Source organism: Myiozetetes cayanensis, unplaced genomic scaffold (assembly GCF_022539395.1).
Source record: "Myiozetetes cayanensis isolate MyiCay16 unplaced genomic scaffold, myiCay2020 scf22, whole genome shotgun sequence".
NCBI lineage: Eukaryota > Metazoa > Chordata > Aves > Passeriformes > Tyrannidae > Myiozetetes > Myiozetetes cayanensis.
In genome coordinates, this window is record NW_026087434.1 from 706529 (window position 1) to 718635 (window position 12107).

Consider the following 12107-nt stretch of genomic DNA (forward strand, 5'->3'; position numbering starts at 1 on the left):
GACTTGGGGGTGCTGGTGGGCGAGAGGCTGGACATGACCCAGCCCAGAACTCCCCCCTGCCCTGGGCTGATCCGCAGCCCCTCTGCCCCTCAGCTGAGACCCCCCAGCAGAGCTGCTCCAGCCCTGGGAACAGCACAGGAGGGACCTGGAGCTGCTGCAGAGTCCAGAGGAGGCACCAAGAGGATCAGAGGATGGAGCAGCTCTGCTGGGAGGAAAGGGGAGAGAGTTGGGATTGTGCAGCCTGGAGAAGAGAAGCTTTGGGGTGACCTGACTGTGGCCTTCCAGGACCTGGAGGGAGACTACAAGAAAAGATGGAGAGACTATTGACAAGGGCCTGGAGTGCCAGGACAAGGGGGAAGGGCTTCAAAGTGGCAGAGGGCAGGGTTAGACGGGCTACTGGGAAGGAATCCTCGGCTGTGAGGGGGCCAGGCCCTGGCACGGTGTGAGGGGGTCAGGCCTGGCTCGGTGTGAGGGCTCCGTGCCCATGGCAGGCCTGGCTCGGTGTGAGGGCTCCGTGCCCGTGGCAGGGCTGGCACCGCCGGTCCCCTCGGCCCGGCCCGGCCCACAGGGGGCAGAGCGCGCCCCCTGGCGGCGCCGCCCGGCGCGCTGAGGGCCCGCGGTCGCGGCCCGGCCCGGAGCCCCTCTCTGTGCCGGGACAGGGGCCGGGACAGGGCCCGGGACAGGAGCCGGGACAGGGGCCGGGACAGGGGCCGGGACAGGGGCCGGGCCTGCCCCCCCGGCACTCCCCAACCGCGCCCGGTGCCCCAGGAGCCCGGCGGGAGAGCGGCTCCCGCCCCGAGTCCCCATCGCTCCCGCGGCGCGGCCCTGGGATGCCCCTCTCGGGCATCGCCCGCTCTCGGCACGGTCGGTCCCTCTCCTGACATCCCAAATAAAGAGCTTCGCGGGCCCTCGGAGCCGCAATTCCCGATCCCGAGTGAGCTGTCACCATATTCTCCCACTGAAATCTGGCAGCGAACCAACGGAGGGAAGAAACAAACCTGCTATAATTAATGTTCTTGCTGTTCAAATATTTATATAAAGCAAGATAGAGCCGTATGCCTCTGCAATCTCTTGGATCTGTCCAACCTTCTCAGCTCTGCAGCTGGGAACAACTATAATTGATTACACAGGGCTATTGATGGCTCAGCCCAGCTCCCCTGCCCGGTACCCGGCTCCGTGCAGACCACTGCTGCCTTGGAGAGAGGTTACACTGACCCCTGGCACAAACAGAAGGGAAAAAGGACTATCCCTCTCATGGAAGAAGGATTTGGGGATATTTTTTCCCTGGACATGGGTTTGGGTACAAATGGAATTAGGAGCTTTGGTGTCTTACATCATAAATGACACCAGTTCAGGCAAGTCCTGGGGAATTGGAGCCTGGACCAGGCACCCCTTGTGCTCATCCCCAAGGCTGAAATCATCAAAACTGAGATGCTGCAAGAAGTTACAGGAGATTTTGAAGTCTGTGAGCAATTCCCCTGGTTCTACAATAATCACTTCTGTTACAACAGCCACAAATTCCCAATCTCTTGATGACTCCAGGGCTCCTGCCAGTTCACACTAATTTCAGCTCATTTCCCTCATAATTTTCCCTCTTGTTTTTGCTGCAGAGGTTGGAACAGCTCTAAGCCCTTCAGGTGAGCTGCCAAAACAACATGATGCAACACCATTCCCTGCTCCCACCTGCTCCCGCCGCGGCTGCCGCCCTCCGCTCCCCGGAGCAGCTCATTTACTGATGAGCTCCTGGGAAGAGGTTTAACAACAGGATGTGCAACACATCCGTAAAAATTGCATCAACTGCAATGCCAAGGAGTTTTTCCCTGCGTTGTGAACTTTGCCTGGACTGTCTGTGATGGATCTGCTGTGTGAATCCACATCTGCTGAAGAACATGAGAACTCACCATCGTCCAGCTCCACTATGAAAATGTTTCATTATTTGTATTGCTGGCTGCTAAAATGATCAATGTCTTCTGAAAGACATTTCCTCCTTGCATTGATATCCATGACCACATCGCTTCTGCTTGTCCTTTTACAGCAAGAGCTGTGGGAGCACTGCTGGCCACTGTCCCAGCACCTGCTAGTGGAGCTCCAGCCTCTGGCCAGATGTTGCCCCAAGCTCCACTCACACAATTCCACCACCAAGGCTCCTCAGTCCAAGTTCTGACTGTGTTGATCAACATCCCAAGCTGAAGTTAGCGAAGGAACCAATGCCAGCATTTATTTCTCCTCTTCAGCACTTTTGTGTTGCTCCTCAGGTATCAGTAAGAGAAAAGCCTTCAGCAGCCTGAGCACCCATTGCTCAGGAAAACTCCTGTTAACCAGGGATCACTCTGGCATGGCACAACCCCCCCATCCAAACCAAACCCCACTTACAGAGCACTAAGTGCTTCCACAACCAATTGTATAGATCTGATGTCACAGTCAGTTCAATAACTCCATCGCTGGACAGACGTTACAGACGGGTCAGATGCTGTTTGCTCGCCAGGATGTAACAAAAACCTTTTAGTTTCACTTTACTGATGGGGAAAATGGAAGCTGAGGAAGCCAGAGCTGAGCACAGAGAGCAGCTGCACGAGGCAAATGTTTCCTGACGGCCAGCTAACAGCGGTGACCAGGGAGGGAAGGGACACAATGGAACTATTTTATTTCCAGAATCCCTCCTTTCCTACAGAAACACAGTCCCTGACAAAGCTGCCATCAATGCAGGCAATCCCCACACCAGCTACCTCCTGCAGGAACCATGTCTTGTGGGCAGAAAGGGGCCCCCAAAGTTAAGAAGGGCACAGACCCCGGGAGAGCAAGGCCACCTTTCCCTGAGGGATGAGGACACCGTGCAGCACTGATGCCAGGCTGCTTTAGAAAGAGAAGCAGGAGTGTGCACGCTGGTGCTGGGACACTCCCATTGCTCCCACCCCGAGGAATTGTGTAAATGGGAAGAGAGAATCGATCTCCACATGGGATCCCTGGCAGCCTGTCAAACTGAGAAGCAAAGAGGAAAAAAAACAATGGATATGTTTTTATTTCCTTATGTTCTACCAGGCCAGTTGTTGAACTTACAATGACCGACTCGTTGTGCAACTCCAAGGCTCCCCAGCCCACCTCCCTCCTTCCTCTCCATCCCTGGTCCACACAAAATGTTTTGTGGTCCCTTCTGCCCAGGTGGCCAGGCCACCTCCTCAGAGGATGCTCTGGGAGGCAGACGGGACTCGTGACTCCTGGTCACACAGGAATTTTGGCAAGCAGCTCGCTGAGCCCCTGATCTCATCTGACCAAGTCTACCTGTCTGTCCCAGTTCCTCCACAGTGTCCCATTTCTCCATTTCTAATCACATGGGGAGCTGGCTGGAATGAAATGCAACGTACTCCTTTGGCTTCTGCAGCAATCACAGGGAAGAGCAGAGTTGTCTTAGCAAGTACTCTCAGTGCAGAGGCAAACAACCAGAAACAGTCGTTCCTCCTGGCAGGGAGGAGGTGGGGACCAGGAGGTGGGGAGGGAAGAGAGCTGGAACAATCTGCCAGCAGCACAAACTTTGTTCCCACTCCAACTCCGGCTCAGAGGGGAAGCAGCCAGCAGAAAAAAACTCAAACCAAAACAAAACCTTAAGAAGCAAGGAAGCTGTTTTCATGCTTGCAGTGACTTCTAAAAGAGCATCTCCCACCCCCAAAATGCTGGGATGAATGCAGGAAATAAGAGATGCTTTTTGACAAGACTTTCACAAAGTATTCTATGCAGAATCTCCAATTCAACAGATTGTAAGATCCTGCAGATGACATGCAAGGGGGTCTATGGGGAAGAATAAACGGGCATAAAAAATGCACACACTGGACAAAAACCTTTCAAGTCTGAAGTCTCAAACAGCAAAACGTCTGTTTTATTATTTGCTGTCAATTATGAGTGTTACATGCACTGTGTGAGCCTTCAGACTGGCACCACAGGAGTTAAAAAAAAAGGAAGAAAAAAAATCAAAGCCAGCCAGGCCCCTGAGCTGCGTGTGCAGAGCCGGCTCTGCCTGGCTGGGGCTGTCGGGGCTCCAGCAGCAGCGAGGAAAGCCAGCAGAGGGCAGGGAAATGCTGCAAGAATTCACAGACAAGGCAGGGAAGATGCAATAAACTGTATTTCCTTCCTTTCCCGACACTATTTGCAGCTCAGAGCATAACTGTTGCAGAACAGTTAAACCACAACACTTCTCACCCATTGGCCGTGCCCCAGACACTGCCTGGACCCTCCTGTGCCAGCTCTGCTCCTGGTGCCAAAGCTCTCCGAGAGCACAGCATGCCTGGGACAGCTGTGGCCCAGGCCAGGACTGGGATTCCCCCTGGATGAGCTCAGTCTCCTGGTTTTCAGCAGCCAGGACATTATTCTGAACATCTCCCTCACTCCTCCCACTTCCAACCACTACAGCGGGATAAGGACCTGGGCCACAGCTGAGGCCACAGCTTCCACAAGCACACTGACAGACAGGAACATTTTTCCTACAAGAACCTTGCTGTTGGAACTCCAAAATGTTCCCAGAGGCATTTTAATTATACTTTATTTACAAAAAAAAAAAAAAGCTTAAATATCCCCCAAACTTCACTTTTTTGAGGGTGACTGAGACAGGTCAAACATACAGCTTGCCAGTGCTGCTTCAAGGAAAAGAATCATCTCATACACCTTAAACAAACAGAAGCTTTGGTTGCAGTGGATTTGGGGGGTTTCTGTTTTTTGAGTCAAGGCCAAGAAATTTCTAAACTAACACAACCTTCTCTGAAAGCACAGACAAATAAAGTGTCATCCTCAAGCATCAGCCCAGTGCCAGAACACAGCCTGAATGGGACATAAAAGCTAGAAATTAATAATTAGAGTCATTTAGGAATGACATAATTCAAAGACCTCTGTAGATTTTTTCCAAGGTGTGCTTCACGACACTCATGTAGTTTCCAAAGTCTTTTACACTACTGTGAATACTTGCCACAAAAGAGTGGCAGGAATCATATTTGGAAAGCTAAAAGAGACACTGTCAAACTGATGTTGTTCACACAGTAAGGAAATCAAAGGCCCATTCTGGGCAGCCCACAGCCCCTAATGGAGCCAGAGGGGAGGCTGGGGTGGGATGGGATGGGATGGGATGGGATGGGATGGGACAACCACCACCCAACCCACTGCCCAGGTGCTGCAGAGCTCCAGACCAGCAAACCCTCTGGGTCACAGTTAATCAGCAGCATCCTGCTGGGGCACATCTTGAATGCAAAGCTGATACAAAGTCTGACATCACCACACTGAGGGGTTTTAAAATATCCAGAGAGAGTTGAATCCATTAGAATATTTCCTCACAAACCTTGTTCTTACTGGCATTCTCTGGGCTTGAGAGACTGCAAAATAAAGAGGCCAAATGGTTTCAGTTGCCAGGTCTCAGTGCAGCCTGTGCATTGCTGACATGCACAAAGGAGAATTCCTTCCCCCTCATTTCAGGTGTAGCTTCAAAACTGAGCTGTAGCCTAAAAATCAGCCACACAGTGCTTCAGGAACACACCTGTCCTCCCCGAGATGGAAACGAGTGATACACCAACAGGGCACAGATCAGAAAGCCACAACCACTGGGTATGAAAACAGTGGGTTACAAAGGTGTCCTCCTGCGTGTTATTCCCCTGCCAAGGTGCCCTCTTACCCCGTGCAGAGTTTACTGCAGGTGCCATTGAGAAGCAGTGACGAAAATATGCAGGTTAGATACACAAGAATTAATATTTATGTGTCTGAAGTGGGACCATGTTCTGAACAGCAGCAAAACAAGCTGCCACACACAGGTTTCGTGTCAAGAAGGGGCCTGGAGAGGCACCCCCAGCTCAGGAAGTCACACGGGCTCTTTGATGTGGCTCTGCATGAGAAGCAACGAGCTCAGCTCCTCAGCAGAGCCAATTAGGCCAAGGGCCTGTTTAATTTAGTAATGCTGCTTCCAGGGCCCAAGACACTTCATCTCAAAGACTGTACATGGAGAGCCCTGGATGTCTGGGGCCAGGGTTCACTGAGCAGAAGCAGAACTGGCAGGCAAACAGTTTCCTGTAAATTCCACAGGAGTCTGAAGCAAGACATTCTGCTTGATGCCACTGTGAAGTTTCACAATCTCCTTCAGCATCTCCAAGCTCAGCACCCAGCTGTTCACCCAGAAACTAGAGAAAGGATGCACTCACCTGCTTTCACTGTCCAGAAACACGGAACTGCTGCTTTTCCCAAGGGCTTCACTGATGGGAGAGAGGCAGAAGGGGGAGGAGAAGGCATCAGAATCAGAGTCAAAAGTACTGTCCCTGCTCACGTCGTCAGCAGACAGCTCCAAGGAGCCCTCGTCCTCGCGGCAGTCCAGCCCCTCCTCCGTGCCCTCCGCCGACAGCTCCGACCTGTTCTGCTCCTCCTGGGAGCCGACCGTGCACAGGATCCCTGAGTCGCTGCGGGGGGGCTGTGGGGACCGGCGGGCGCAGCCCTGGGACAGCCTCTCCCCCTCTGAGGAGGGGGGGCTGGTGGGGGGCCCATCTCTGGCAGGCTGTGGCACGGCCAGGATCTCGTCTCCCCTGAGGATCAGGGCCCCCCTGTGCTCGGGGGGCGAGGCGAGGCCGAGGCCCTGAGCGTGGCGGCCGCGTCTCCGCGCGGCTTTGCGCACAGGGGAGCTCTCGGGGGTGATGTAGCGCAGGGCTTCCTCATCCTGCCTCTGGATGCGGGAGTTGGGCACCCAGGCCAGGATCAGCGTGGTCCCCAGGAGCTCATCCTTCTCCATGTACAAGCACAGATAGCCTGAGAGAGAGCACAGGAGCAACCAGCTGTGAGGCAGATTTGTTCTACGGGAACTGCATAACCCTGACATTTCCCTTTCCCTGTCTCCCCATCCCTGGAAGTGTCCAAGGCCAGGCTGGATGGAGTTCTGAGCAACCTGGTCTAGTGGAAGGTGTCCCTGCCCATGGCAGGGGGGTGGAATGAGATGACCTTTAAGGTCTCTCCCACCCTGAGACTCCCCCCACTTCACCAGCACTTACACATGGGCAAAACAAACCCTTAGAATTTACCAAGAGAAAATTGTGTATTGTTCAGTATTATTCAGTATCTGCAAATCATTTCAAGTCTGCATATGGCTTTTGAACAGTCTAAATTCCCTCTGGCCTAAGTGGACAGAGAAATGCCATGCAAACACTTGGACTTCCTGGATGGATTACTAATCAAGAGTAAATTGCGAAATATGTTGTCACATGTAAAACTTCTACTGTTTCTTAGTTAAACAATTTCAAGTGACAGCTGAACATTGATTTCTCAAGAATATTTACCTTAGTGTAGCTAAAGGGCTACTATTTTCATGGAAAACCAATAGAAAAAGGAGTCACCCACACATAAAGGGAAGCAAGGGTCAATGTTCACAGAGTAATTTGTTTTGTGAAGCTAAGCCAGGAGCCACATTTCTTTGATGAGAACATGAAAGAGTGCAGGAGCAGATGAGAATAAAGGGACAGAGCAGGATTTATCTTCATTTACTCCAGTGCATGCAGCCACAATCAGGTTTTCTTGCCCTTCCCTTTATCAATGGTTGCTGAGGCCACTCCAGCAATGACAGTTACAAGAGGATACTTGGATTTCCTGAACGATTCAGATTGGAATGAGCAACAGAAGTTACTGTCCTCAAAGGACAACTGTCCAGCAGTACAAAAGGACTTATCAAAACAGGTAAATCCATGCTGGACCAGAAAAGAAAGGTAGAATCAATTTTCCTACTAAAAGAAGATGGATCAGCTGATGGCTCAGCTTGTGGATGGCTTTCCTTAGTCTTCCACAAGACTGCCTGGCCCTGGCCTTCACTGGCACCTCTTCATTCATCAGAGCCCAAAATATAGAATTTGATAGAAACACCTGCCAGGAGAGAGAAGAGGAGAGTGGGCAGTGTCTGCAACACCCCATCACCTGGATGGTGCTCCCCGATGCCTTGGAGCAGCTCAGGGGGGTGGACACAGACATTGTTCTTGGAGTAGATAATCTCCCCATCAAGCACAGAAGATGAGCTGCCACCGCCACCGGGATTCAGGGTCAGGAGGTCGGAGGCTTTGGACGAGGCACGTCGGAGGAGTCGCCCCAGAGACATCGCCAAGGAAATGTTTCCATTATCTGTCAGCTCTAGTCAGCAGCCAAATTCAGGAGATCTGCCAACAAGGGGGGAAGAGCAGTGTTAGAACTGATTTAACAACAGCACAGCACGTGCCACCCACTGTCTGAGGATGAGTCTCCCATGAATGCTGCACCAATGCACAATCCAAGCAAGAGCCTCTGAATGCTCTGGATCTGTAACATCACCTCCATGCTTTAAAGAAGCTGAAGTACAGAATCCTGGGATGTTTTTCTCTGCAATGAAGAAATATGAAGGCAGCAAAACCCCACATGTTAATAGCTACTGTGGGAGGAGGCAGAAGAGGCAATGCTGGTCCCTGCAATCACCCACTGAGGGAACAGCTCAGCGGTGTGGAGCTGCCCCAGGTGTCACTGACCCCGGGGTGTCACAGAGTCACAGCTGATCCCGAGGGCTCCTTCAGCACAGGAATGGCTGAGACCATGGCACTAAACTCGAGGCTGCTGCTCCAGCCACAGCAACCTCCCATCTCCAGAAAACCAGCAAGCAAGCCCACTTCACCTCGTGCTTACCACTTCTGTGTGTTCAGGGTTTTGGGACTGGGAATTCTTTTCTGTGAGGTTGTTTTTTGGTTTTGGGGTTTTTTTGATGGTTAAATAGAGCCTTGTCAGAGGTAAATGGCAGGAGCCCACTATTCAACAGAGTGGGCAGACCTCAGAAGCAGAATGTGGCGCACCAACTCAAGGCAAACATTCCACCTATCAATAGCTTTACCCAACTGTGGAGCATGATCCCCGGCTCATCACCAAGCTCCCTCTGTGCTCAAGTGAGATGTGCTCCTCGTCAGGGCTGTTGGTGAGGAGCTCTGCAGTGGACCCAGAGGGGTCACCCAAACTATAAACCATTTAGCAGATGGACCAGCAAGACCTGATGTATTGGAAGAGCAGGTGGATCCCACACAAAGCAATGCCACAGACAGCCAGACACCCCTGGGTGCAGTGCAGGCTCCCTCTGCCATCCCCAGCTGGGAAGCACCGGAGCCACGGCAGTTTCTGCTCTGCCAAAAGCACACAAGGAGAGGAAACACCTGCTTTTGTTCCTTTGTGTTTGCATGGCCCACCTTGCTGTGAACAGGCCAGGCTGACCTAGCACACCCTGCACATGGCCACGCTCCAGGGCCAGGGCAGCACGTGGGGAGATCGGCCCGGGGTGTTCCTTGGGGCCAGTCCCACACCACGGGCATGGCCAGGGAGAGCCAGAGAGAGATAAAACAGGCAGGCCCTGACCTGTACTATCAGGGGCATCTCCTGAGGAAATACTCAGGGCCCAAAGCAAGCATCCTGAGACATGGAACAGCTCTAATTTCCTTAACCTGGTTTTGATGGTATCTCCAGCCAGCTGAGGTGGGGAGGAGGCACAAAGGGCAAACAGAAACTGGCGTTTCTCAAAGAGCAGAGTGAGGGCTGCAGGGAAGGGAAATGGCTGTCCTGATTCTGACAGATTGGTACCTACAGAAGACTGCAAATGAGACTGCCAAGTCACTGACAGAGCCTTCATTAAAGGACAAACTATTGGTTTAACTGGCAATCACCACATTTGTCAGCTTGAATCACAGCACAGGCGTTTCAGTCTTTGCTGGGGCTGGATGGAGAAGCCTGCTCTGTACCAGCAAGTGTTCAGGATAAGAGGATCACTTTGCAAGTCCTGTGCACTCCTGTCTCCTTCCAGCACCAAACACAACATGTATCCTCCTGTCTCAGCACCAAAAACCAAACACAATGGAGCTCTGTGCTTGTTCTTTTCCACATTGCCTAACTCCAGTTTCAGGCTGGGTTACACCAAGGAGAAAGTCATTTGCTCAACCACATTTGAAGAACAAATCACCTTTCCCCTCATTGCACTCTGCAAGAACAGACAGTAAATTCTGCTGCAACTGCTCCCTCCCCACAGCGAGTTACAACAGGCTATTTCCACACAGTGTCGGGGGGCTGGAGCAGCGATGGGGAGCAACCTGAGCCTCCAGCACACCTGAGCAGGGGCATCTGTCACCACAACACTTGGTAGGCAGCACAGAGTGTCCAGCTCTGCTGGGTGCTGTAGAGACTGAAACCAGCCCTGCTGTCCAGACCTTCAGCTACGTCAGCGATTTCATCAAGACCTGTGCACACACAGGGGGAAGGTGGCACCAGCTGGATGCTGCTGCTGGCCAGGGAATGCTTCCTCAGGAAACACGAGGCAGCTCCTCCTACCAAGGGCAGGAGATGGAGAAGCACACTGAAACCAGAGCCCGTGTGATGTCCTGCTGCAGCTCTCAGGGCTCTCAGGAAGGCGGGCGGAGCCGCAGGACATCTCTGCCAACAGAGGCACCATTTAATGAGCTTTTACCTGGCACAGAAAGAACAAAGAAACACGTAAAGATCAAAAGCTGCTGCCCGGAAAGCCGGAGGAATTTAAAGGGAAGCACTGCTTTGATCCTGCAGAACACCTGTTGCTGCAGCACTGTCTGGATGTGCAGGTGGACGGCGCTGCAGGTAACACAGGCACACCGGGCTGGGAAGGGGAAACCAAACAAAAGGACAAAAGGTGAAGAATACAGTGTCCTGCCAGCTCAGAAATTTACTCTGTTGGACTTGTCTTGCAGAAGAGCTACCTATCAGAAACCAGAGACTACTGCAGTGCTGCAGACAGCAACCAAATACACTCGGATACGTAAATATCACCAGCAAAATCAATCAGTCCTTTCACCATTGCTGCAGGCCAGGCAATTCTGTGAAGCTTTGGTTGCAGGATTAAAGAAAAATAGATTTAAGTCACTGGACTGTTTCAAGGAGGGTGACAAGAGTGATCTGGTCCATGGAAAGAGATTGCCAAGGGAAGATTAAAGTGAGGGAAATGTATTAGAAGTCTTCACACGTGGGAACTGTCACTGCCAAAGAAAGGAAGAGCTGCCAGTGGAGGTCAGGAGAAGTTGAAAGGCAGTTGAACTGTGGCAAGGACTATCCAGTTTTGTCATTCTGGTAGCAGGGACAATGGTGCACCAGAACAGGGCAACCTCAAGGGGCCGTTTCCTTCACTGGGGTCTCAAAGGCTGCAGAAATAGATACACAGTCAGTCCCAGTGAAGACCAGATGATGGTCTTCTGAAGGCCATCTGGTCTGCTGGTACAACCCCAAAAGTCTCTGAAACTCAGCTTAGGAGCGTGCCTCTCCTTCCTAAAAGACAGGAGTTCACACAACACAACCCACCAAAAAACAAAGACCCCGAACCCGCAGGGTTTGCTGTTATCAACCCTCTTCTGTGTGGGGCAATGTCTGCACACAGTCTGTGGGCCTGGGAGGTGGGGAGAGGCAGGAGGTGCTGCTGCCTCCTCTGTGAGCTTGGGAAGGCAGCAGGAACTGTCCCACAGCTCAGGCAGCAGTAAATCAGCACCATTCAAAAACCCCCATTTTTCATATGAATTTCATATTTATCTGCTGATCTGAAGGGATTCTTCTCAGTGTGGCAGAGCCAGCCCAGCTCTCCAGAAGCTGAAGCACTGAGTGAGCTGATAAGCTCTTACTGAGTGCCAATATTTATTAAGCACACACACGTTTTCTTCTCCCACACATCAACTGTTGCCACTAAAAATCTTCGCTGCAGCTCCTGAGTCTGTTCACACAGCCCTGGCTGCTCTCCCAGGCAGTGCCAGCACTTCTCAGCTACATGAGTGAAAAAGCGACGGGGAGCCAACTCCTGAAATCCCCTGGGAGCCTCTTCCCAAGAGCCTGACCAGTTGCAGCCAGCAGCATCCAGAACGGCACCGGCAGAGATGCCCTTCCCGTCCTCCCAGCCCATCAGCAGAACGCTGTTTGCCTTGGCAGGTCACACCTCACCTTGGCACGCGCTGCTGGACCAAACGCTGCTGCCTCCGGTTGCACAAGATTCCCGTATCCTGTCAGGGGAGGGCAGTGCCGGGCTCTGGCACGGGCTGACAGCCCCAGCTCAGCGCTCCTGCCCCAGCAGCACCAGGAGCACGCAGCACCAGGGCTCCTCT

At 52.4% G+C, this 12107-nt stretch overlaps 1 protein-coding gene across 5 annotated transcripts in view; it reads right to left on the minus strand.

Annotated features, from left to right (window-relative positions):
• TBC1D16 (TBC1 domain family member 16) overlaps positions 1 to 12107 on the minus strand; it is a 29405-nt gene that overhangs the window by 14917 nt on the left and 2381 nt on the right. For 2 of the 5 annotated variants that reach the window (XM_050319346.1, XM_050319347.1), the window contains 2 exons: positions 7864 to 8150; positions 6168 to 6762 (listed from right to left, as the gene is read on the minus strand). In XM_050319346.1, the coding sequence (XP_050175303.1) occupies positions 6168 to 6762; positions 7864 to 8092 (824 nt within the window). In that variant the 5' untranslated portion in view covers positions 8093 to 8150. Of the gene's footprint in view, positions 1 to 6167; positions 6763 to 7861; positions 8151 to 12107 lie in introns of those variants that run through there. The other 3 variants (XM_050319350.1, XM_050319348.1, XM_050319349.1) reach the window with 2 other exon arrangements.